The sequence below is a fragment of the Cercospora kikuchii genome, assembly GCF_019650295.1.
Source record: "Cercospora kikuchii DNA, contig_00006, whole genome shotgun sequence".
In the NCBI taxonomy this organism is placed as follows: domain Eukaryota; kingdom Fungi; phylum Ascomycota; class Dothideomycetes; order Mycosphaerellales; family Mycosphaerellaceae; genus Cercospora; species Cercospora kikuchii.
Genome location: NW_025408587.1, coordinates 2,283,100 through 2,307,174, shown reverse-complemented (window position 1 = coordinate 2,307,174; position 24,075 = coordinate 2,283,100). Strand labels below are relative to the sequence as shown.

Genomic DNA, 24,075 nt, shown 5'->3' with positions numbered 1-24,075 from the left:
TGCGGTCGCCTTGGCGTTGTAGAGGTCGCCTTAGCGGCTGAAGGGACGTATTGACTTTAATAAGTCGACTTGCTGTAATTGAGAGTGTAAGATGTAAGAGGCGGCCATAATCTTTTCGCGGGTTGCTCGAATGCAAATAGAAATCAAACAAGCCGAAAGAACCGTGCCGCTGTGCACTCCATATCAATTCTTCCTTGTTGTCGTAGCGTTTAGCTTTCCTGTCATCTATCGAGTTTTGCAGCTGCTCGTGTAAACACCAGATCGCTCTCTACTCCCTCTCCACAATTTTGAGGAGCCCCTTCCCTCAACACCGCTTTGGCCTTCACGAATTGCACGTCCGCGATATCGACGATGGTCTCGAAGCCCTTCTTCTCCACATTCTGGATGTGGCTCACGCTCGCAATGCCGCCCCAAAGCTCCCACTCTTTCACCTCAGTTGCTCCGTTCCAGCTGATATGCACTCTCGTGCCCTTTGGGGCATCCATTGCACCGATATACTCTGCCACGACCTGAGGCTTTGAGTCCTTGGGACATCCGATCCAGCGGCGTTTGAAGCCACGATATGAGAGCGTGCCACGTCCACCGCTGATGTAACCGCCTCCAGGACGAAGAGTTGCGTTGCCAAATTGATAGGTTGCGACTGTGGTGCCATTGGGAGAGAATTCCTCGAGAACCGGGATCCAGCCGTTGCCAGTGAAATAGTTCCCGTTCTGCATTTCGGAGAATGACCCTTGAGCAGTGGGGAAGATCGGTCCTGAAGCGTTGCAGTATTTGGGTCCGAGGAGCGAGACCTGCTTGTTCTCGAGGTTGATTTCAAGGAACTTGCCGGATGCAGGAACAGTGTTATTGTCGATGGGGCAATTGTGATTGTCGTGCAGACGGATCACAACACAATCGTCAGTCTCGTTCACCACTCGAATGTGATGCTGATAGCGAAAATCAGCACCTTCTCCTAACGTGAAACCATTTTCCTCGGTTCCTTGCACTCGCCAGATCACCTTCCCAGATTTGTCCAATGCGATCGCGCTCGACAAGTACCTTGAGCTCAGGACATAACCCCCATCTCCGAGCGGTGCGACAGAGTTGATGTGGAAATAGCCCCAAGCTTTCTTCTGCTCCGATCCATCGAACTCTTCACTGCCTAGCGGGTACACGCTCGCGGTGAACGGCAACTCCTCCAAATGCTCCAGACTCTTCCATGAGAACAGCACCTCATTCGTCTCCACATCGATCTCATACACCTGTGCCTCTACCACCCAACCTTTCTCGCCGCCGCCCACACTTCGCAAATCCGCCTGCGTGACATTATTCCCCAAGACCAGAATCGTTCCTTGCTCAGTCAAGTACATCTCGTGCAAGTCAATATTACTCTCAAACGTCTGACCTTCCTCTAAATCAACGAAATTTCCCGGCAAAGAAACTTTCGCAATCTCTTCATAGTGCTTGTTCAGAATGTGTATCGAACCATGTCCGCGTCCAACTGGTTCGGGGAAAGAAGTTCCGTTCCAGTAGACGAGGGCATCTTCATCTTTGTATGTTTGCACATCGAAGCCGAAAGCCTTGCCCTTGGGGCCATTCCAGATTAGATCGCCAGTTGAAGTTGCAATAATGGGAGCTGCTTGGAAAGCTGTGCCGCCGTCGGGCGCGAAGAAGAGGTAGCCGTCTTTTGCTGAATCTGAGCCTGGGGTTCCGGAGATCTCTATCACAGGTGGAGTGAAGTTGACAGTTTTGAAGGTGTGGTAGGGCCAGGAAATGTTCTTGGATGCATCGGCTGGGACGATGTCGCCGTGGACGCGATTGGCGAGGCCGAAGAGGAGTGGTATGGCAGCGGCGAGAAGGAGCATTATGATGGCGATGACATTGCCTGGGTCAAGTCGTTGATTTGGTTGTGTTGGCATCACATTTGAGATGGGATGCGAGTCTTAAACCATTGGCAAGCGGGCTAATGTCGCGGAGGCAAGATCGACGCAAAGATGAGGTCGTACTGCAGGTGCGAATGATGATCCATGTCGAGAAAGTGGCGGGGATGCCATGGTTGCACGAGTCGAGTTGAGCACTTGTGCAACTTTTGTGTGTGTTTCGCTTCCAACCATTAGCACTTACTGAGCTTTTGTTGACTGTTAGCTGCTGGCCTGCTGCTTGCTGTGCTGCGCCGTGTGCAAGACGCAGCACACGCACTTGCAAGTTGGAATTCGGCTTCTCTGAAACTTCGGTAACCTTGACGGACCGATTCATCCATTTCGTGTCTATTGTCTCGTCTTCACATGTCCTGTCTGCCAATCACTTTCCGAGCGTCAGGTACAGCCTGTCTCCAATATCACCAAGCCCTGGCTTGATCATGCCACGCTCATCAGTCTCCGCATCCACACCGCCAACCCAAAGCTCAACACCCTCAGGCCAGGCTTCCGCTGCTCTTTGTAGACCAGTCTTACTAGCCAAGATCGAAATAGAGATGATCCTCTGCACACCCCAGTCTTTCAGCGTCTCTATCGCAGCGCAGACAGTTGAGCCCGTAGCAATGATCGGATCCACGATGATAGCGAGAGGAGGCACGCTCGAGGTCTCGCCGGCTTTGTGATATGGCAGATTGTTGTAGTACTCTACGGGCTGCAACGTGCTCTTCTCTCGATACATGCCCAGATGGTGGACGGAGACGGGGTTCGGAAGGAGGTTCTGTACCGCTTCCACCATACTCAGGCCGGAGCGGAGAATGGGTACGAGGGAGATGTTCGAGGGCGAGATATTCTCGGTGTTGTACGTGTAGCCCAGAGGCGACTTATCCTACACAACGCATACATGCACGATCAGCGAAAGCTCACCTGCTGCATATTGGGTCAGCCTGTGCTGGCTGAATGAGTGATGGATGGACTTACGGTGCCCACATTCTCAACTTCGAGGCCTTTTGCCAATGCTTCCACGCCTACAATGGTAGCAATCTCATGAACAAGTGTCTTCGTGTCTCGGGCATTGGTGGAAGCTGATCGGAGCTGGCTGAGTTTCGCGCGAACGCACGGGTGTGACGAGACGTGGATGGAAGATGCCATGATGATTGGTAGCGAGACTGTTTGGCAAAGCAGATCTAGATATATAGTCAAGTGGTTTCTTCACACAAACACAATTGATGAGAAACGGTGTGTTTGCAGCAGCTGCTCTGCCCACTATCAGAGAGCTCCCCTCCTCGAAGCAGGGAGATAGGCGTCGGCGGGATCCGACGAGAGTTGCCCGCTGCAGCTGCGGCTGTGGCTGCAGACTTGCGGACCTTTGCCCGTGCCGCGAACGCGTGAAATAGATGAATATTGAGCCACAGGGACAGATGGTACCAAAGTCTGCTTCGTTATGACATGGCGCAGCATTGTCTCACTTTTCGCACGAGCAGTGAAGATGGAATGATACTGCTTCTCGGGCTCTGCGACATGTCCGGCACGCGCTCTACTCATCCCAATGCCTCCTGTCGAGACGAGTCAGCAGCCTTCAGTAAGGTTCTGTCGTCCGAGATTAGTGTGTGCCGCGTGCACAAATCCCCTGTGGCTACGGCCTCTAGCTGGACGTGATTGTTTGGTGCGCCTTGCGACCTTTGCTCCGTCTTCTCGTCCACTGATTTCACGATGAGGACTTGCAGCGTGTAGGAGTTGCTGCTCCAACGCAAATGTTGTGCAGTGTTGCCAAATCAAACACCGTTAGCAGGGACCGGGGGAGTCGATGAAGTGGACCAAGACCGTTGCACAGATTACCAAACGATGGCTCAATCATCCTGGTCTGGTTTCCCCGACGAAGCCTTGTCACCAGACGACGAATATCGAGTGACGGAAATCCGGCCGAGGACGAATCGCAATTCGGCAGACACCAGCAAGAGCCGCAGAGAGAGCTACTATGATACACAGCGAGGTGCTGATGGGCCTGCGGTGCCGAAGTCACGGCCGACATCAACGGCAAGTGTGCTCACAACGAGATCAAAAGGGAAACAACGGGCGAGCTACGCAGAGCCATTGGAACAAGAATACACGAGCGATGCAGCTTATCCGCATCCCGTACCAACCTTCGATGACAGGCCGCCGACTTGGGCAGACGCGCGTGGAGAGGATCGGCAACCCCAGCCAGATGCCACAGGGATGCACGTGAGAAACTTCAGTCGAATATCGACGCGACGGGCGACCAGCGAAACCGACCGCGAAGCACCAATTCCATCAGACGTTTCTGCTCTGCCGCCTCTCCCAGCACCGACACCAAAAAGTAATCGCCTGTCAGCCGCCACCACGGCGCGACCTACTACGCAGCCGACCAAGAGGTCGGGCGACTTTGACCATGGCAATGACGCACCCGACATGCCGCGACCATTTTCGCAAAGACAGCCGGAAGAGTATGCGAGGCCAGTAGAAACAGAATCCCGATGGCTCACAGAAATCTACACTATCTCTTACTTGATCTTTTTCGCAATATTCGGAACATTAGCAAGACTCGGCGTGCAATGGATCACCTTCTACCCTGGCGCGCCACTTGTTACACCCGTGGTATGGGCCAACATGGCAGGATCCTGGGTCATGGGCTTCCTCTCGGAGGATCGAATGCTGTTCCGTAGCCACGCGATGAGCACCAGCACGCAGTCCGAGAAGGAAACCGGAATGGAGCAGCTTGAGACGAAGGAGTTTACCAAGCGGAAGAAAGCGATTCCGTTGTACATTGGACTCGCCACAGGCTTTTGTGGCAGCTTCACTTCGTTTTCCAGTTTTGCGAGAGACTTCTTCCTGGCGCTGTCGAATAATCTGCCCGCACCGATCTATCATGAGGGCGCGCTTGCACTGAGAGATACTCCGTCCTCCACGATTGGTCGGAATGCCGGGTACTCCTTCGAAGCGGTGCTGGGAGTTATGTTCTCCACTGTCGCGCTTTCTCTGGGCGGTTTCTACGTTGGCACACACACCGCCTCGGCACTGGACAAGATCACTCCTTCCTTACCAGTGCATGTCATTCGCAAGATACTTGATCCAGCATTCGTCTTTGTGGGATGGGGATGCTGGATAGGCGCCATCATCATGGCAGCTTTGCCACCGGACCGTCCTGGTGGTCCTGCGTCTCGAGGCTCGTGGGACAACGAAACCTGGCGAGGCGAAGTAATCTTCGCACTTGTATTCGCTCCCGTCGGCACAATCCTCCGCTACTACCTCAGTCTCCACATGAACGGACTGATCAAGTGGTTCCCTCTCGGCACTTTCGCTGTCAACATGTTTGGCACAGCCGTCGAGGGAATGTGCTACAATATTCAGCACGTCGGAGTCGGAGTCATGGGGCAGATTGGTGGTGGCCTTATTGGTTGTCAAGTTCTGCAAGGCATCATGGATGGCTTCTGCGGATGTCTGACAACTGTGAGCACCTGGGTCGCTGAAATCAGCGCCTTGAAGAGAAAGCATGGTTATTTATATGCATTAGCGAGTTTGGCGGGTGGTTTGTGTCTGATGGTTATCATCATGGGCAGCGTGCGATGGACTGTTGGCTTTGCTGAGCCGGTTTGTTCGACAGGATACCCCAATAAAGTTCATGGTTGAAGAGTTACGAAATGAAAGATGTATGCATTGATATCATAGACTTACGACTGACAACATACATCTCACTCCAAACACCCTCTCATCACTCTCGAGCACTAATACCTCACAACTTCGCCCTCTCCCCCTCCTCCAAACTCTCCACCCTCCCCTTCAAATCCCTACACAACCCCTCAAAACTCCCCCTCGTCGACCCACCCATCGCCCAAGAACTCATCAACCACCCCAACGCCCCCGAAAAATTCTCCTCATTCACAAACGTTGTCCCACCCTCGTTAACCTCACTCTTTCGAAACTGAAACGAATGTTCTCCAGTGAAAATATAAGGAATACTACCTCGCCATTTCAATTCTGAAGCATCGTTGACGAGGATCACGGGCTCGAATTTGGTGGATTTGTTGAGTTCGTTGATGAGGATGTCGCCTGGGGCGAGAGTGTAAGGGTCGGATTTTGTGAGGGAGGGGTCGGTGGGGTGCGGTTTGATGGAGATGGACGTTATGCCCGGGCCGGAGAGCCAGGTTGAGGTTTGAGGAAAGTCGAGGAGCTGTGGGTGGGGTGTTAGATTGACGATACAGTGTATAGGTGAAGCTTGTGCTCTTTGAGATGGTGACTTACGACTGCTCGCACTTTCTCTGGAGGAGCTGCGATTTCGATTTCGGTGTGGAGGTAGACCATGTTTGGTAGTTGTTGATGGCCAGCAAGCGGCCAGCTGTGAGTGAGTGATGCGAAAGCTGAGGTGTCTTTGATTGAAGCAGAATCGCAAGCGGCTGTGATTGAATATTCAAGTAAGTACGGAAGCTATCGTAGAGGTATGTCTTATCCGGCACAGCTGCTTTGATGGCTTTCTATAGCACGCTCCTTCGTCCTTGAAGTCGACGTCGTTCGTCCGAGGTCGTCAGTTTCACAAGACAGCTTCCAGATCTTCGCGCTATTTATCAGCATCCCTGCATAAATGCTGAATCCTGCCAAATCGCAACCGAGCTTCGGGCCAGACTCCATCGGCTACGCTTGTCTTTTGAATCGCTTCACGGAAGATGGTGATCATTTCGGCGCCGACTCGTCCGAGCAATGAAAGCCCTACGGGTTTGAATGATGTCTGGTTGAATGATATGCATATGCGTTGCTACTGCTTCGAAAAAATACTGATTTGCTGTTGCGCTGCCAAAATCCTTGTGCTAGGGTATCATTCATCAGTCTGACAGCTCTTGCTCCTCAAAACGCCTCGCTCCTCCGCGACAATGTCGCGTCCTGTATTCGCTGCTCGAATGATATGCGCTCATCAATAATTCCTCCTAGCATCCGATCTGAGCTCTGTATCCCTATTACCGCGCTTGCTCTTGCTGCCTGAGAAGAAGCCACCTCGAGGGTCACCGCGATCACCGGCGCGCCTGTCTTCTGGCGCTCGTGTCGGACGAGGCTGCTGCACATTGTCCTCGTGTCGCCTTGTGTCCTCCTCCGAATCGCTATAGTCGAAAGCAGTGGCTGGTGGAGGATCGTTCGGCGCATAGATGCCGCTCTTTCGGTTCGACCGCCTCTTCTCACGATCTACCCCGGCAAGGTCGCGGTCGTCTTTGCGAAGCGCGTCCGGCTTGTACTTGGTATCGAGATGCTCTTCCAGGAGACGCAGGTTCTTGGTGTTGGCCTTGAATGCAGCGTCCGCCAAGTCGCCAATGAAAGGGACCAGTCCCACGAGGAAGTCCACGGCAATGTTGATGAGCATGCGGATGAGAAGCGCGTTTCCGAGTCCTCCCTCTACTTTGTTGCACTTCCTGACCACCATGAGTGCCAGCGCCGATCCAATCGCGTCTCCTGCTGCCGGGATCAACCCGATCACGCTTTCCCATCCGAATCGAATGCCGAAGAGTGTGAACAGGCCGCAGTCGAGGTGGTAGGCTCGTTTGCGAACGCTGGCGAGGACCATCGCGTCGTGCTCGGGGATGTAGTTCGGGATTTGCTTCTTGACCTTCTTTAACTTGCCAGGGCGTCGCGGGTCTTCGACCATGGCGAAGTATGGGTCCTGCGTACAACTGTCAGCTGTCGTTACATGAGTGCTGCCTGTATTGTATATACTCACGTTTCCACCTTCCACCTTCTTGTCCTCATACTTGCTCATGTGCTTCTTGAGGAACTTGTTCGCTGCATACTTTCCCACGACTGCCGCCATTGTCGCGACTTGTTAATCTGGATCCTGTTGATACTGTAACTCGAAAGTCGAAACAGACCAGCTCTAGGTCTATATAATCGACCTGAGCAGACCGACAGGGAAAAAATGTCGTGAATGCCAACAATAGATGTTTGGGGAATGATTGGTGTCGGGCGCGTGTTCAAGCCAGGTCTTGCGACAATCGAAGCTCCTTGAGCCGCGGGCTGGGCGCTTCTGCTGGAACGAGGCGCGCCTGTCGCAGAATGAGTGGCAGAGAGTGTATCAAGAGAGGCCTTGCAAGCGGCCAGCCAGCGAAACAATCTTTCTACTTATTATACTGCTTATGATGGGCCTATGCGGTCACCCGACCTGGATTCAAGCTTCTTGCTTGCTGGATAGCGTCCATCGACAAATCTGCGGTGAGATTGCTGAAACAACGTCATGCACAGCCACAGAAGCTCCAGTTGACGAGGCGATCGGCGGAAGAGTGTGGCGACCAAGTGTCTGGAGCAAGGAAATCGAGAAACTCAATGCCGGAGGCTTGTGGCTGTGCATCTTTTGCAGCTGGCTCGATCATGTGCCTTTCTCGTTCTCGCGACATTGGTCAATGAGGATACTGGAGCGATGGCAAATAGGAGATGGAAGAGAAGGGAAACGGGAAGAGGTTTTGAGGTGCCAAGACGGCAGCCGACCGTCGCTGTGCGCCTTCTGGACTTGCGTGCACATACTGGAGGAGCTCTCTTCAAGCATCGGGCTCATTTCATTATTCATCAGGCAATTCTGCTTAGGGTCGAATTCATTGTTACCACTAGCTTTTGCGTTGAGAGCTATGTGCCTCGTGCGTTGGTTCTCCATCATTCTTCAATGACACTCCTGCTGACGCCCGCCGCGGCCGGCTCTTGTGATTGTGCCGAGACTGCAACATCGTATTCCACATCCGTTCTGATAACATATTTGGCACCTTCCACCACGCCTGTGCCTTCATGAAGCAGTGCACCTTGAGCTTCTCCATGTGGGAATACTGCCACGCTGCCCATGATTGGTTTTACAGGGTACGCATTCATCACACCCTCTTGCACGCTGGGTATGAAGAAGGTAGTCTCGCCTCCTTTGAAATCGTCATTGAGGTAGATCAAAAAGGTATACAGAGAGGACTGTCGTGCGTCCGCAGGTGATGCGTCGTACTGGTAAGCATCGGTGACTGGGTCGATGCCGGATGGCGGCCACGCTCCGTCTGAGAACATTGTTAGTAGGCGAACCTGCGACTCGTCACATCGAATGGTACTCACCAATATGGCAACGATACTCGGCGCCAGGGACATATCGATACACGCGGAATCTTCTGTTGATTCCTCGAACTTGCCTCCCTGTTACTGACTCTGGCACGAACGGTCTGACCCTCTCCCACAGCTTATCGTGGAAAGCCTGGTCCACAATCCAGTAAAAATTGTGCGCCAGTATACTCGTGTCTTCATCTTGCCGGATGGGTGCATCAGGTATGAATTCCATCGTTTCACCCGCGGCAATGATAGACGAGCACTCTTCGGGCGACAGAACATCTTTTATCAGTCGTAAATTCGGCACGACCGGGTGCTTGTGTACTGTCGTCTTTGGGCCGTTCTGGAGGGGTACCGTGTCATTTTTTGACGCGAAGAGGACAGCGGGATGTAAATTCGGAGGCTTGCGCTGCGGACCAGGCGTGGTTTCGATGATCCGGAAATTGTCTTTGAGATTCGGTGGACACGCCTTGAAGATACTCTTGTCCTCTACGCTCGCACGTGTCAATCTCGTAGGCTTTTGCGCCTGTCGTAAGTCCCAAGTTGCTTGCAGAGCGATCGTGCCCGGCTCAGCAGCAGCACCCAATGCTGTAGGGTCCGTTGGGCCGGTCACTCGAAGTACAGCGTCCAGCACTTGCCGCAGCTCTTGATCTCGGGGTGAGAATCCAGCGACGGTCTTTGTAGAAGGCTCGACGTGAATAGCGAGACCACTGATAACATCTAGCACACGCACCCAGCGACAGAGAGCGCCAAGAGAAGGAGTTTCCTTGCGGATCCGCATCTCTGCGAGCAAGACCATGGCATCGGTATACTTGGCGTCAGACAAAGCGGCAGATATTCGAGCTGTTAAGCTGTTGCCCTCTGGAATTACTGCTTAGCTCTCGTCGGGCAATTGGTTGTGGTTACGACATGCTCACCAACAGCATTTTGTCCAGTTGTACAAGCCTGCCGGAAGTTGAACACGGCTGTGCGGAGGTCTTTACACGTTTTCGACTTGATTGCACTGGGATGTTCGGTCAACGCTTGTAGCGTCTCTACTGTGATCTCGAGATCTTCTGGAGGCACTACGGCTGATACACTGGTAGGCTCCACAGATGTCTCGTAGGGCGGTGTTCGGATGCCAGTGCCAGCCGCCTGCTTTTTTGAGGCAGCGTTCGCCTGAGCATTGTTGCGCTTTCGCTTCGCCATTTTGTCCGGGTACAGACTTCACTTCTCGAATGTGGCGTTCTCGCGAAAATGTGAAGTATACGATATTGCTGCCTGAGGCATCCTAAAATTGCTTGGCAGAACCATTCCTCGCGCGTCGTTGCCTGGAGCAGCGCGTCACTGCCAAACACATTCACCAACAGGTAGGTAACTCAAGTCTTTCCAGTTCACTCGCATCAGCCTATCTCAACATTAGGCGTGATCTCTTGTTTGCACGTAGAATCCACATGACTTGCTGTACATCGTCTCTGGCGACTTATCGGCATCATGATGGAAATCGACCAGGATGCAGACGCGAAACGCGAAGAAGAGATGATGTATGGCCATGGCGCCATGACAAAGGAGGAGCTCAACGAGAAGTATCCCAATCGGCCTCATAATCACTCGAAGACACTGCCTTTCCACGACTTGTATCTTGACCTCTTCAATCCATTAAATGACAACAAGAAGAAGCCGACTGGTGCAGCGATTGCTCGCAAGAAACTGGGACCTCACGGCGGACCTAGTCAAGCCCCGAACGAGGTTCGGCGACAAATCATAGATCGATTCATTGGTCGCTGGCGCAAAGAAGTCGGCAATGATATCTACCCAGCTTTCCGACTCATTGTGCCAGAAAAGGATCGTGATCGGGGAATGTATGGCTTGAAGGAGCTGACGCTCGGGAAGATGCTAATCAGAATCCTCAAAATTGACAAGAACAGCGACGACGGGTACAACCTGACACACTGGAAGCTTCCTGGACTCAAATCGACAAGCGCCACTGCTGGTGACTTCGCAGGACGATGTTTCGACGCGATCAGCAAGCGGCCGATGCGCTCAGAGCCAGGTGATATGTCTATTGCTGAAGTCAACGAGCGCTTGGATCGATTGTCAGTGGCGCAAAAGGAGGAAAACCAGCGACCTATTCTGGAGGAGTTCTACAGTAGAATGAATGCCGAAGAGATGATGTGGCTCATCCGGATTATCTTGCGTCAGATGAAGGTCGGGGCTACCGAAAAGACCTTCTTCGATCTTTGGCATCCTGATGCTGAGAGCTTGTTCAACATCTCGAGTAGTCTACGCCGAGTATGCTGGGAGCTCTACGACAAGAATGTCAGACTTGAGGGCGACAACCGGGGCATCACCCTCATGCAATGTTTCCAGCCTCAGTTAGCCGCCTTCCAGATGAAGTCCATGGAGCAGATGGTGGCGAGGATGAACCCGACTGAACAAGATCCAGTGTTTTGGATTGAAGAGAAGCTTGACGGAGAGCGCATGCAGCTGCATATGATAGAGGATGACAGTCAACGGGGAGGCGTACGTTTCGGCTTTTGGTCACGAAAAGCCAAGGACTATACGTACCTATACGGCAATGGGTTTCACGATGACAATGCAGCTTTGACACGGCACATCGAGGATGCCTTCAGATCAGGTGTCCGCAATATCATTCTCGACGGTGAGATGATTACTTGGAACATGAAGGAAGATTGTGTCGTTGGGTTTGGCACTCTTAAGACAGCGGCGATCGAGCAGCAGCAGAACCCTTTCGCTGACGGGAACCGGCCCCTGTTCAGAGTGTTCGACTGCTTGTATCTCAACGATAAACCGCTGACACAATATACGCTCAGAGATCGCCGAAGAGCGCTAGAAGGCGCCATTCAACCTGTGCATCGACGGCTGGAAATTCATTCCTATATTGAAGGCAAGACTGCGACAGACATCGAGCCCGCGTTGCGTCTAGTCTTGGAAGAAGGTAGCGAAGGTCTTGTGATCAAGAATCCACGTTCGGAATACAGGCTCAACGATCGAAATGATGACTGGATAAAGGTCAAACCAGAGTACATGACAGAGTTCGGCGAATCGCTAGATTGCATCGTAGTGGGCGGCTACTTCGGATCTGGCAAGAGAGGCGGTTTCCTCAGCAGCTTTCTCTGCGGCTTGTATCTCCCAGAATATCACCGCAAGCATATTGAGCCCAATGCACATCCACAGAAGACGTGGTCCTTCTTCAAAGTTGGAGGAGGTTTCAGTGCATCAGATTATGCTCAGATCAGACACTTGACTGATGGCAAGTGGAAGGACTGGGATCGCAAGAAGCCGCCTACTGAATGGATCGAGCTCGCTGGTGGTGATCGACAGTACGAAAAGCCTGACTTGTGGATCAAGCCTGAGGACTCTGTGGTTGTCTCTGTCAAAGCTGCCCAGGTAGGCGGAACTGACCAGTTCAGGACACAGCGAACTCTTCGCTTTCCTCGCTTCAAGAGGCTACGAACGGACAAGAGCTGGGATCAAGCGCTGTCTTGGGACGAGTTTGACGCACTAAAGGCCAAGGCAGATGAAGAGCAGGCGGAGAAGAAATTGAAAATAGACGAGACGAAGCGACAGCGCACATCCAAACGACAGAAGCGGGCACTAGCGATTCAAGGCCAGGAGGATGATGTGGCTCAGCCATACGCTGGACCAGCGACGAAAGTGTTCGAAGGCTTGAGCTTCTTCATCATGACCGAGGCTGGTAAGCCACTGAAGAAGAGCAAGGCTGAGCTGGAACAGCTTGTCAAGGCCAATGGCGGCAAGATTGTCGCATCTCAGAAGGATCCGGACACAATCCTCATAGCCGATCGCAACGTGGTGAAAGTTGCCTCAATCAAGAAGAATGACGATCGCAACATTATCAAGCCATGCTGGTTGCTCGACTGCATTAAGCAGAGCGAGCTGGACGTTGGACGTCCAAATTTGTTGCTTCCGCTTGAACCTCACCATCTGGAATATACACATACAACAGATCGAGGCAAGTATGACGGCAACATTGACGAGTTTGGCGACAGCTATGTCAGAGACGTGACGCCGCAAGACTTGCTCTCGCTGTTTAAAAACATGCCTGCAAAGTGCGAAGATGGCTTTGAGCCTTCGGAGGTTATGGAGCAATTCATCGAGCATGGCCACGGACTCGACGAGATGGAAGCTCTTATGTTCGCTGGCATCACGGCTTTCTTTGACAGCCCAGAGCCCTCCACGAAGCGCCTGTTCGAATTCGCGGGTGGTAGCGTTGCAGATTCGCTGCAAAGCAACGAAGTCACCCATGTGATCGTGAAATCTGGTAGCAGAGATGTACCTGCAATTCGAAAAGCCATTGCAACTAGGCCTCGGTTGCCCAGGATCGTTGTAGATGACTGGGTCTTGGAAAGCTGGGCAGAGGAAACGAGACTTGATGAAGAAGGTATGTCTGCCACGATCCAAGACTTTTGGTACTGTACAGAATGCTGATGATGAAATAGGTTTTGCTCCGACTTGAGACGGATCCATAGCGCCGATTTGGAAATCATGGATGATCCGGCCCATCGCCATGTCGCCCTGGCATTTCAAGGATTGAGCCGTAGCACTCTCACAGCATTGCTACCAAGAATGTCTTGTTCCTTCGCTTTGTCGTCCTTCAAAGCCGCTTTGATAGCACTCATATTGGAGGTAACGCTCAGCCACTTATCTTCATCCTCGTCGAGCGGCGGGAAGAACGGGTGATCAGTCCCGAACATAATTCTACAGAACATCAGTACCAGTAAGGAAGTAGCAGCCGAGGATAGACTTACCTGTCAGCTCCAGAAGCATCAATGGCAGCTTTGAGACCGACATCTGCGTAGACCACGGCATCAAGATAGATGTTCTTCTTCAAGACATCCCAGACATTTCTTCGTCCATCGATCTTGCCTTCCTTCTTGAGATGCGCGTCGTGCGCAATGCAACTCTCGATACGACCTGCCAAGAACGGCAATGTGCCTCCACTATGCGCAAGCAACACATTCATATCCTTGAACCGATCAAAGATCCCAGACAAAATCATCCTCGTCACCGCAATCGTCGTCTCAAGCGGGAACCCCATAGCCAATGGCAAAACATGCCCATAATCTCCCTTTCGCGGCCCGAAGACTTCACTCGGAAGACCATAATGCGGATGCAAGAAAACCAGAAGCTGCTGCTCCTCAATCGCCTCCCAAATAGGATCCAACTTCGGATCATCCAAACCTTCTCCCAACCCACTCGTCCCCATCACAATCCCGCGACAAAATTTCAAACTTTTCAATCGCTTCACCTCACCCACCACGTCTTCTACATCTGCACTCAACGGTAACGTCCCGAAATGATACAAACGTCCTTCATGTTCTCTACACATCCTCTCCACATCATCATTAACCACTCGCGCCATTTCAGCAGCTTCGGATTTATCAACCCAGTCTAGCCATGGATTTGCGATGGAAATTACGGAGATGTCGATGTTGTGGGTGTTCATGAATTTTATCTTTTCGGAAACTTCGTAGTATTCGGGTCCGATGGGTCGGCCTCGTGCTGTCGAGCCGGATTCTTCTGCCGGGAGGATGACTAGGCGTTCGCCGGAGGCAGTGTCGTCTGGGAAGAGGCGGACGTAAGGGACCGCTTTTCGGTCTCGAAGGACGGACATTAGGGCTGGGGGGTACATGTGTGTGTGGACGTCTACCGTTGGCATGGTGGGCGATTTTTTCTCTTTGGTTCTTGGGGTTTCGTTCTTGTGATGATGGACGTGGTTGTGGTTGTTGGTGAAGTCTTGGCAGCTTGAGATTTTGTCCTTTGGAGCACTTCTGGCGATGTGGAAGAATTCCAGATGCAGCAGATCTTGATGTAAACAATTCGACCTTCCTCAAAGAGCGCCTGAAGAGATATGACTTGCTCGTTCTTGCCTGCCAATGGGAGACGTTGCACAAGTTTCACAAATAGAGTAAAAGAATCACCTTTTACCCCACCAAAAGTAGCTGTTAGCTATGCTTGCCTATCAACAAGCTGATAGGCATGCCCACCACGCGCAAATCGCCTGCTTATCTCCAGCGGCGCGCGCCTCGAATCTGGAGTGCAGCGATTTCTATATCTAAAGTTGTGCAGCCAGACGCCTATCACAGGCATCTTATTTCGACTTCACGGCATCTTTGCAACCTCACCTCTGTGACACGACAATCGCGAGAAACCATGCAGCCCTCCGCTGTAACCTCCGCCGTCTCAAGCGACAACCTCGAAATCCCCCTCATCGACTTCTCCGCCTACCTCTCCGGCGACAGCTCCACAAAACGCACCACCGCCCAAGCGATTCTCACAGGGTTCCAAAAAGCCGGTTTCATATACCTCAAAAATCATGGAATCCCTCCAGAACAAGTGCGAGGAGCTTTTGCGCAATCTGCGAAATTCTTCGCGAGATCTACAGAACAAAAATTGGAATTAGGTTGGACGACACCCAGAGCGAATAGAGGGTATAGTCAACCCGGCCGAGAAAAGACAACAGATGCGACGGATCCTGCAGAAATCGAAAAGATCAGAGCAGCTGAAGGTGCGGATTTGAAAGAGTCGTTTGAGATTGGACGGGAAGGAGAGGAAGGATGTCCGAATCAGTGGCCTGATAGGTTTGGTGATGCTGAGGGAAAAGAATTCAAAGCTTTCATGTTGGAGTTTTTCGATCAGGTGAAAGAGTTGCATGTGAGAGTTATGCAGGCTATTGCGGTGGGGTTGGGGATCGAAGAGAGTTGGTTTGATTCGTATACGGATCGAGGGGATAATAATTTGAGGTTGTTGCATTATCCTGAGGTGAAGGCGGAGGTGTTTAGGAAGAATAAGAATACGGTGAGGGCGGGAGCGCATACGGATTATGGGAGTATTACGTGTTTGTTTCAGTAAGTGAGATGTGTTTCTTCTTGTTGTTGTGTGGTGGAAGGGTTGCCTGGTCTTTTGGATTTTCCGGATCGAGCGATCGGGGCGTTTGTCGGGCTTTTGAGCACGTGGTGGGTTGTGTTGATGGCGTGCGTCGTCACGACACGTTGGCAGAGGTGCATCGGAGTTGGTTGGCGTGCCGTGTGGTGGTCTCAGTGTTGATCCCGGACCGGTTGTTTTCGAAGACCGCACGGGACTGACTTGGCGCCGACTCCATCTCGTCGGAATTGAAAGCCGTGGCCATCTTCGCTGACCAAATTTCTTCTCTAGGGATATGCGTGGTGGCTTGCAAGTGCTTAGTCCGAATGGGAACTACATTGATGCGACACCCATCGAAGATACCATTGTCGTGAACGCGGGAGACTTGTTGGCCCGGTGGAGCAATGATACGATCAAGAGCACCAAGCATCGTGTCGTTGAGCCACCATCTGCAGCTGACGTGCATCCTGCACGCTACTCGATTGCGTATTTTTGCAATCCTAATTTTGATCGGCTAATTGAGGCAATTCCTTCGACCTATGGCCCAGACAGGCCGAAGAAGTATGCTGGGGTGAACAGGTGAGTTGCACATGGATGCCGGACCGGTTATACATACGCTAACAGGCTGCAGTGGTGACTATCTGGAGCAGCGTCTTTCGGCGACCTACTGATGATGTGTAATGCCAATGCGTGCGAAACGACAGTACCTGCCCACGAGTTGAAGCTCTTTGAGCTGGGTTAGGGTAGGATCGGGAATAAGCCTCACTGGAGGTTCGAGTTTGCGCTTGCACTCGGTGAGGCTCAACATGAGAGAGGTTAGGGCTTGTTGTGCCGAGCGCGCCGAGGCGTCAATGGCTCGTCAGCGTGTGCAATTGCTCCATCGGCATGGCGTAGCGGAGACACGTGGAAAATCGAGGCTTTTTTCATCCTTGGAAACAAGAAAAGGTGTTCGGCGTTCGTGTCCGCTGTGCCAACTCCGTATCGGCCCCGCCCGAAATGATTTTTGGCGTGCTTTGGGAGGTCAACACGAGACATTCCCAGCACGGTCATTCTCTGTTGAGTGAGAGCGCCAATTTTCCGTGATGAGGTGCCAGGGCGGAGCGACACCGCTCCCCGACCGGACTCCAGCAAGGTCAACGAGACCTTGATGTCGCGTGATGACTCAGGATTTGCGCCTTACGCCCTGTGCTGTGATCCTTGCGTGAGCAACAAGACGGGAAGTTTGGTATAGGAGAGAGTGGAGACCTCCTCGCTTCCCGTGGAGATGTCATGCTCAGGATCGGAGGAGGCGTTTGTAGTGAAGTTGTGCGACGGCGAAATGGCGTGTACAGCTCATCAGCAGGTCAACTCCATAGGCGGGAACCCCGCTTGATCGCGTTCTCCCGCAGAATTTTGCGTGCTCCGTAGGCGGTGGAAGGTGTAGACGTGGAGTACGGTATAGCTCGGCGTTACTGCAGACGGGAGGAGAAATGCGAGCAGCTGACCAGCTCGGGAGTCATGCTCTGCCTTTGAACCATGCTTCAGCAATAGCTCGGCGCTGCGATATCGCACCCGCCATGGCACGAACAATGGCCATTGCGTGAAACGGGTGCAAATGAGACGTGCTCTGCGGTATGCCGCGAACAAGCGGACTCTTCTCTGCCTGTGCGTACGGTCGGTGGATCTGTCGAGCAGCGTCTTAGCTGACGAGAACCACAAGTCGCAACTTGGCAAGCAGACGCTGTACAGACGCGGACGAGCGTCTGCAGGATTTGGGTTGGTCGGGCGATCGTCGCGAGGCACGCGGCGTGATCGTGTCATCGGCTGAAGGCACTAGAAGGAAACTTTTCATGGGCGGCCGGGCATGCGCCTGATCGTGTGGTCATTGTTGCAGCGCAGCTTGAGCTCATTACTCGATCATATCCACTCTGCCACAGCCGGGCTCCAGTCTTTTTTTCATGTGCGAACACCTGGAAAGCACCGCAGCGTCCAACCGCAGAGGTCTCGGCCCTTGCGAAGAATTTCATCAATTCGCGCGCATATGAACTCATCTGCGCCAGCGTTATAATACAAGTCGTGTTCTCGCCAACCCCGAAGCTGTCCTGAATTTGGCCGAGAAGCAAGCTCACCCAACATTTCTCGCGTCTGCACCCCAGATCTGCCCTTCCGCGCTCTGGCAGTCGTCATTGCCATCAGCTAGCGATTGCTAGAAAACTTCTGCTGCTTCGGCGAAGCTTCCCGCCAGCATGCCGTCCAAAATCTTTGGCATCTGGACTGCTCCCTCCACTCCGCAACTCTTCGACAATCTTCCCACATACCAACAATCCAACACAAACAACAGTAATAACACCAGCAACAACAGCAGCGCGACATCACTCGTTGAGAGTCGACGTCCCAGCATGGAGCATATCAAGCGTCCGACCTCTCTTTTCAGCAAAAAGCACAGTTCGCATGACAAGTCAAAATCCAAGGAACGATCACTGTCCAAGGACAAACACGCCCGCGATGGACCACGCTCACCCACCGCGCCCAAGCCAGTCCAACTGGGCTTGCTCATGGAATCGCCTCCGGTACTCATGCTCGATCCTCCGAACCAGTCTTCAGGTGCATTGATTTCTGGACGTCTGCAAATCACACCCAACGTTCCCGAGGCCACGCTTTCCAGCATCACCATGTTTCTCGAATGCACAACGACAACTAAAAAGCCCGTGCACGATCGATGTCGCGAGTGCATGACTCAGATCAAGGATTTGTTCGAGTGGCACTTCCTGACACACCCAAAGACTCTCAAAGCTGCCGATGGCATGTCGCAGATGCCATTCTCATACGTTATTCCGGGCCACATTCCTGCAACCACACACGGAACAGTAGCGAGCGTCGATTATCAACTCCACGTGCGAGCAAAATCAATCGATGGCCAGGAGATTGAGTTTCGACGAGAATTGATCATCAAGCGCGCATTGCGTCCTGGAAACGACAAGAACAGCGTTCGCGTCTTCCCTCCCACCAACCTGACGCTGTACGTTACGATGCCAAATGTCGTGCATCCCACTGGAGAATTCAATGTTCAATGCCGTATGACTGGTATCACGACGCATCGCGAAGAGACTCACACCCGCTGGCGACTCAGGAAACTCAGCTGGCGCATTGAAGAACACGAAAAGGCCATTTCTCCTGCCTGCTCTACACATTCTGCCAAGATCGGCTTAGGCAAAGGCATCGAACACCAAAACACCCGGGACATTGGTGGCGAGGAACTCAAGCAAGGCTGGAAAACCGACTTCTCAGATGGGACCATCGAAGGCGAATTTGTCGCTTCACTCAATCCCTCGTCGAAACCCAACTGCGGCATGGAGGCAAGCAATGGGACTAAGATCACCCACAACATGGTCATGGAGCTCGTCATCGCAGAAGAGTGGGCGCCAAACAAGAAACCGGGCAACGCCACACCTACCGGGGCCGCTCGCGTCCTCCGAACACAGTTCGCATTGAACGTTACGGAACGCAGCGGTATGGGTATTGCATGGGACGACGAGCAACCTCCGCTGTACGATGATGTGCCCGCCAGCCCGCCACACTATCCCAGTTCGTACCAGTCGAACGGTTGGCGAGGGCCTTCAAGTCTCCCGCCTGCTTTCGGCGCTGCTGGGCCCTCGTCGAGACAGCCAGAACGCAACGAGACTGCAACACTAGCGAGTGGACAGAGCTCGCCGCATGGAACGGAAATGTTGGAATATGAGGGTGATGAAGATCTGCTGAATCACGATGTCGAGCATTTGACGCTCGATAACTGATTGCTGATTTCGACGTGCAGCGAAGAAGCAATCTCGTTTTGTAAGGTGTTTTCATTTTGTTTAGCATGGCGATGGGAAGGAAAGGAAAAGGAAAGCGTTTTGTGGTCTGATTTGAGATACCCATGTGTGATGGAGGTTGTTTTTTTTAAAATTTTCCATGATTTTGTGAGGAGAAAAGGCATATCTGGCCTGAAAGCGTCGTATGTTGGCAAAAGATGAAGAACAGAACAACAGTATATTGTTCATAGAATTGAGCAACTGATCCTTTGCTTGTCTGCTTAGGTAGAGGCACAATTTGAATGTTTCTGCCAGAAGTCGTGCTTGCTTTCAAAGTTTCGTTCGTGATTTCATGGGAGTCAATCAAATTGAGCACCTCGCCCCCTGCTTTCCTTCTCGCGAGAAAGCGCGACATTACACACGACGCGTCTCCTCGCAACACGCGCCAACATGTTCCTCTACTGCCTATGGCACCGTCCTGGCGACCTGAGTAGTGGCATCAAGTTGGAGTCTTCTTATTGCCAGATTCACATGGCAAGTGGCCTCTTTCTGCCAACGTCAGGCAGCAGTTCTTCCAGACTTGCTCGGAAGGCTGAAGAGGCGCAGGCTTGCAGCTGCTTTCCAGTCCCGCAAAGAGCTTGATGGTCTTCACGATGAATGCACAGCAGGAAATCTGTCGACTCACGCAACTGACGGCAACAGGTTCACAATGCAGCAGCTAAATTTGAGGAACAGCGATGAAATGGATTTCACATACGAGAGGCTCGCGTCGAACATGATCAGGCTACTCTACATCGACCCATCAAGCTCGCCAGATGACATTCGGTTTGACATGCGCCACCTGGAGCGCACTACAGCAGCGGAAGAGCAGTTCGTGGCTCTTTCGTACGTCTGGGGCGATCCTAAACTGGTCACTTTTGCGAGCATTAATGGGAAGAGAATGGGCATTGCAAACAATCTCGCCTCGTTTCTCCGGACTCTGGTGTCGAAGTGGATGGGCCACTCTTGGCATAATCCTGCGGGAGTTGTCCATGAAAATTGGGCGAAACACCCCTTCTGGATCGATGCAATCTGCATCTGTCAGCATGACGTGGAGGAGAAGAGCGAACAGGTGCAGTCCATGGCTAGGACATACAACGATGCTTGGTTGGTCGCATCGTGGCTTGGTCTTGCAAAGCCATATATGAAGACCGCGTTTGCAGTTCTCAACTCAATTGACGGGAACATTATTGATGATAAGATACAGAAGCAGAAAAGCAGACCGGAGCCATATGAACCCCGCTACAACAATCATATGATGTATTGCGAGCCAGTACAGCGAGAGTTGGAAGCTGCGAATACCGAGATCCGCGAACTGCTCTGCAATAAGTACTTCACGCGGGCGTGGATCGTACAGGAAATGTTGTGTGCTCGACAAGGCTTCTTCTTGGCTGGTGAGAACTTGGCCTCATATGCGTCTGTGATTGTGTTCCACGGCTACTGGCACGAACGCGGGGGCAAAACATCTGCAAGACCTGCAATTGATCGATATGCAGTCCAGATCTTGCGCAACAGACGAGAGGAACAAACGGGCGACTTTGCTCGCGAGCACCCTTGCTTCTACTGGACCCAAGTCCTGAGAGACTTCAAGGATCACAGGTGCAGTGACCCTCGAGACAAGATATTTGCGCTGAGTGCCATACCAGATGCTTACCTAGGGCACGATCACCGTATACGGACAGATTATTCGTATACCAAAGACGAGCTCTACGCAGCTGCCATCGCACACTTCGAATCACTGCTGTGGCATGGCTTTGAAAGGGCCACGCGCAGACTCACTGGGCCCACGCGCGCTGGATACGCCTACTCACTTATCATGGAAGTGATCGAGGTGCTTCGTCTGCAAGCGACCGAGAATCAACCCATTGACTGGGAGAGCTTGAAGCACAGATTGTGTTCGAGAGGTGACACTGGCGAAGTAGTGATTCAAGTGTCTTCTGGCGGAGAGCTCGACTGCTCTTGGTTCATTCTACAGGACCTTCTGCATGGAGGGCCGATCTGCAAGCAGGTAGCTCGTCCTTGGAGATCCAAGGACGAATGCCTTGACGCAATTGAAGCAGCATTTCAAGAGCGACAACGGACGAAAGGTCTGGAGGACACGAGCGGCCCTCTTTCTGTGCTGGAACAGGATGAGTCGCACAAGGATGAGGGTTGGTGGCCTATGGAAGCAGCGGCTCATGCGATACGTGATGAAGTGGCAGATTCCCTCGACGACTAAATGTGCCTCTGTAGGTACCTTCACCCGCGCGAGCGTGAACGTCTCGAGAAGAGCCAGACGACTGAGCCTCAAGCATCCGTAAAGGCATTGTTCATTGAAGTCGCAGTCTTAGATCTGGAAGCAAAGATGCTGCGTCCAAAGATGGCCTTCGTCGTGGCCACCCTACTCAGAGGGGGATCAATGATCATGCCCTCGATGCGGATGAAGGCATCGTTCTGCTGCAACCCACTCGCTACAAAAATGCCCGGTCGTCGGCATACCACGTTCCGAGAACGGAGCAAGGTACTTTGCCGCACTGGTGTTACCAATCATGCTGCATATGGCACGATATTTCGCATTGCTTCATCTACCATCGTCCGATGATCAGATAAGATGTCCGCCTGGAAAAGCGGGTCTAAGGTATCCACTCTAGGCCTCGGAGATGGCTCATTGGTCGGGATAGTCGACCAAAGGATTGACAGTGACAGTAAGTCCATGTAGGTGAATTTGATAAAGAGAGTAGGATGTGCCTTGGTCTCGAAGCTTGAGATGAAAAGCACTGTTAAGTCCGCGTGTGCTGCGAGACGCGACGACCAAATACCATCGTATCTGCGACAAGTCGAACCACGACTATGGAACAAGCCGATCGAAGTGCTCTCAATGAGATGCAAGCGAATCTCGAAACTGGTCCAGATGAAAAGAAATCGATCGAGAGCCAGGAGAAGACAGGCATCGAACGAAATGATGCGTTCCTCGTTACATTCAGCTCTGGAGACCTAGCAGATCCAAAGAATTGGTCTACGAAGACGAAATGGGCAGCTACCTTTGCATTGTCGACACAGGGCTTCAATCGAATCATGATCTCGACAGTGAGTGCAACAGTCGGCGACGAGTCGTCGGTTTACTAATGTCAGCTGCACCAAGATCATGGCTCCAGCTACCCCTACCATCGCAGTCGACCTGAAGATGAGCAATATCGAAAGCACAATGGCTCTTTCAGCATACGTTCTGGCAACTGCGTTCGGGCCTTTGGTCATCGGGCCACTGAGCGAGGTATATGGGAGAAAGACCATAATCCACATTACGAACATCTGGTTCCTCGCTTGGAACCTGGTCTGCGGCTTTGCCGACTCAAAAGGCCTCCTTATCGCGGCCCGATTGCTTGCAGGTTTCGGCGCCAGCGCTGTCTATACTGTTGCGTACGGCGTTATGGCCGACATTTGGCCTAACGAGCAGCGAGGTCGTTCCCTCAGTCTTTACCTTCTGATTCCTCTCACTGGTGCAGCAATAGGACCTATCGTGGGCGGATTCATTGTCGAATACTCCACATGGCGCTGGATGTTCTGGGCAACGACAATTTTCCAAGCCGTTGCTGAGATCGTCACCTTGCCCATCATTCACGAAACTTACGCGCCTCTCCTGCTTCAGCGTCGCGCCGCGAAGCTTCGCCTCGAGACCGGTGACTCACGATACCACACTGAGATCGAAATTCGGTCTCAAGGCCACTCCACTTTCAAGATTCTCTCAAAACATCTCACACGCCCACTACGTCTCCTGGCTTTTCACCCAACTATCCAAGTCCAGGCTCTCCTTGGTGGCATAAACTACGGCCTGCTGTACTTCGCCCTCGCCTCCTTCTCCAATCTCATCGTCAGCAGCTATGGTCAATCCGTCTCGATCTCTGGCCTGCACTACATCTCGCTTGCTATTGGTGAGATCGCCGGGGCACAGCTTTGTGGCCCGCTGATGGACTACCTCTACTGCACCCTCACACGCCGCGCAGGCAATCGAGCTGCTCCAGAACTCCGCGTCCCTCTGCTCCTTCCCAGCGTTATCCTCACACCAGTCGGCTTCCTCTTATATGGCTGGGCAGCGCAGTATCGACTGCATTGGGCTGTCGTTGACATCGGTGCTGCACTACTTGCCATGGGTATGCAAGTCTTCAATACCACGCTACGTGCGTATGTCATGGATGCCTATCCGGAACATGTCAGCTCTGCATCGGCAGCAACACAATTCCTCAGCAGTATGCTGGCTTTTGCATTTCCGCTGTTTGCGGAGGATATGTATGCTGCGTTGGGCTACGGTTGGGGAAACTCTTTGCTTGCATTCTTGTCGATTGGGATTGCGTTGCCGTCGACTGGGATTCTCTGGAAGTACGGAGCACGGCTGAGAGCGAAAAATGACTCGAGCTATTGAAGGGCGCCGACAAGATGAGTGATCCTTC

General features: G+C 52.5%; 12 protein-coding genes across 12 annotated transcripts; 6 read left to right on the top strand and 6 right to left on the bottom strand.

Moving 5' to 3' along the window:
* Positions 1-221: 221 nt before the first annotated feature.
* CKM354_000982600 (uncharacterized protein) lies at positions 222-1,898 on the bottom strand (the record flags this gene model as incomplete). The annotated part of the gene is made up of 1 exon (XM_044805264.1): positions 222-1,898. The coding sequence occupies one exon, from the start codon at positions 1,896-1,898 to the stop codon at positions 222-224; it is 1,677 nt and encodes a 558-aa protein (XP_044661199.1).
* A 382-nt stretch (positions 1,899-2,280) lies between these two features.
* On the bottom strand, positions 2,281-3,044 carry CKM354_000982500 (uncharacterized protein; the record flags this gene model as incomplete). Its single annotated transcript, XM_044805263.1, has 2 exons — positions 2,281-2,781; positions 2,874-3,044. The coding sequence occupies 2 exons, from the start codon at positions 3,042-3,044 to the stop codon at positions 2,281-2,283; spliced, it is 672 nt and encodes a 223-aa protein (XP_044661198.1).
* A 693-nt stretch (positions 3,045-3,737) lies between these two features.
* Positions 3,738-5,540, top strand: CKM354_000982400 (uncharacterized protein; the record flags this gene model as incomplete). The annotated part of the gene is made up of 1 exon (XM_044805262.1): positions 3,738-5,540. One exon carries the CDS (start codon positions 3,738-3,740, stop codon positions 5,538-5,540), a length of 1,803 nt encoding a protein of 600 aa, XP_044661197.1.
* Positions 5,541-5,643: 103 nt separating this feature from the next.
* CKM354_000982300 (uncharacterized protein) lies at positions 5,644-6,212 on the bottom strand (the record flags this gene model as incomplete). Its single annotated transcript, XM_044805261.1, has 2 exons — positions 5,644-6,081; positions 6,153-6,212. The coding sequence occupies 2 exons, from the start codon at positions 6,210-6,212 to the stop codon at positions 5,644-5,646; spliced, it is 498 nt and encodes a 165-aa protein (XP_044661196.1).
* Positions 6,213-6,816: 604 nt separating this feature from the next.
* CKM354_000982200 (uncharacterized protein) lies at positions 6,817-7,701 on the bottom strand (the record flags this gene model as incomplete). Its single annotated transcript, XM_044805260.1, has 2 exons — positions 6,817-7,554; positions 7,612-7,701. The coding sequence occupies 2 exons, from the start codon at positions 7,699-7,701 to the stop codon at positions 6,817-6,819; spliced, it is 828 nt and encodes a 275-aa protein (XP_044661195.1).
* Positions 7,702-8,534: 833 nt separating this feature from the next.
* On the bottom strand, positions 8,535-10,145 carry CKM354_000982100 (uncharacterized protein; the record flags this gene model as incomplete). The annotated part of the gene is made up of 3 exons (XM_044805259.1): positions 8,535-8,914; positions 8,970-9,818; positions 9,875-10,145. 3 exons carry the CDS (start codon positions 10,143-10,145, stop codon positions 8,535-8,537), a joined length of 1,500 nt encoding a protein of 499 aa, XP_044661194.1.
* Positions 10,146-10,430: 285 nt separating this feature from the next.
* Positions 10,431-13,406, top strand: CKM354_000982000 (DNA ligase (ATP) DNL4; the record flags this gene model as incomplete). The annotated part of the gene is made up of 1 exon (XM_044805258.1): positions 10,431-13,406. The coding sequence occupies one exon, from the start codon at positions 10,431-10,433 to the stop codon at positions 13,404-13,406; it is 2,976 nt and encodes a 991-aa protein (XP_044661193.1).
* Positions 13,407-13,501: 95 nt separating this feature from the next.
* Positions 13,502-14,637, bottom strand: CKM354_000981900 (uncharacterized protein; the record flags this gene model as incomplete). Its single annotated transcript, XM_044805257.1, has 2 exons — positions 13,502-13,676; positions 13,727-14,637. 2 exons carry the CDS (start codon positions 14,635-14,637, stop codon positions 13,502-13,504), a joined length of 1,086 nt encoding a protein of 361 aa, XP_044661192.1.
* A 494-nt stretch (positions 14,638-15,131) lies between these two features.
* On the top strand, positions 15,132-16,513 carry CKM354_000981800 (uncharacterized protein; the record flags this gene model as incomplete). Its single annotated transcript, XM_044805256.1, has 3 exons — positions 15,132-15,826; positions 16,134-16,421; positions 16,474-16,513. The coding sequence occupies 3 exons, from the start codon at positions 15,132-15,134 to the stop codon at positions 16,511-16,513; spliced, it is 1,023 nt and encodes a 340-aa protein (XP_044661191.1).
* A 1,554-nt stretch (positions 16,514-18,067) lies between these two features.
* On the top strand, positions 18,068-19,615 carry CKM354_000981700 (uncharacterized protein; the record flags this gene model as incomplete). The annotated part of the gene is made up of 1 exon (XM_044805255.1): positions 18,068-19,615. The coding sequence occupies one exon, from the start codon at positions 18,068-18,070 to the stop codon at positions 19,613-19,615; it is 1,548 nt and encodes a 515-aa protein (XP_044661190.1).
* Positions 19,616-20,321: 706 nt separating this feature from the next.
* CKM354_000981600 (uncharacterized protein) lies at positions 20,322-21,869 on the top strand (the record flags this gene model as incomplete). The annotated part of the gene is made up of 1 exon (XM_044805254.1): positions 20,322-21,869. The coding sequence occupies one exon, from the start codon at positions 20,322-20,324 to the stop codon at positions 21,867-21,869; it is 1,548 nt and encodes a 515-aa protein (XP_044661189.1).
* A 611-nt stretch (positions 21,870-22,480) lies between these two features.
* CKM354_000981500 (uncharacterized protein) lies at positions 22,481-24,047 on the top strand (the record flags this gene model as incomplete). Its single annotated transcript, XM_044805253.1, has 2 exons — positions 22,481-22,717; positions 22,773-24,047. 2 exons carry the CDS (start codon positions 22,481-22,483, stop codon positions 24,045-24,047), a joined length of 1,512 nt encoding a protein of 503 aa, XP_044661188.1.
* Positions 24,048-24,075: the final 28 nt, after the last annotated feature.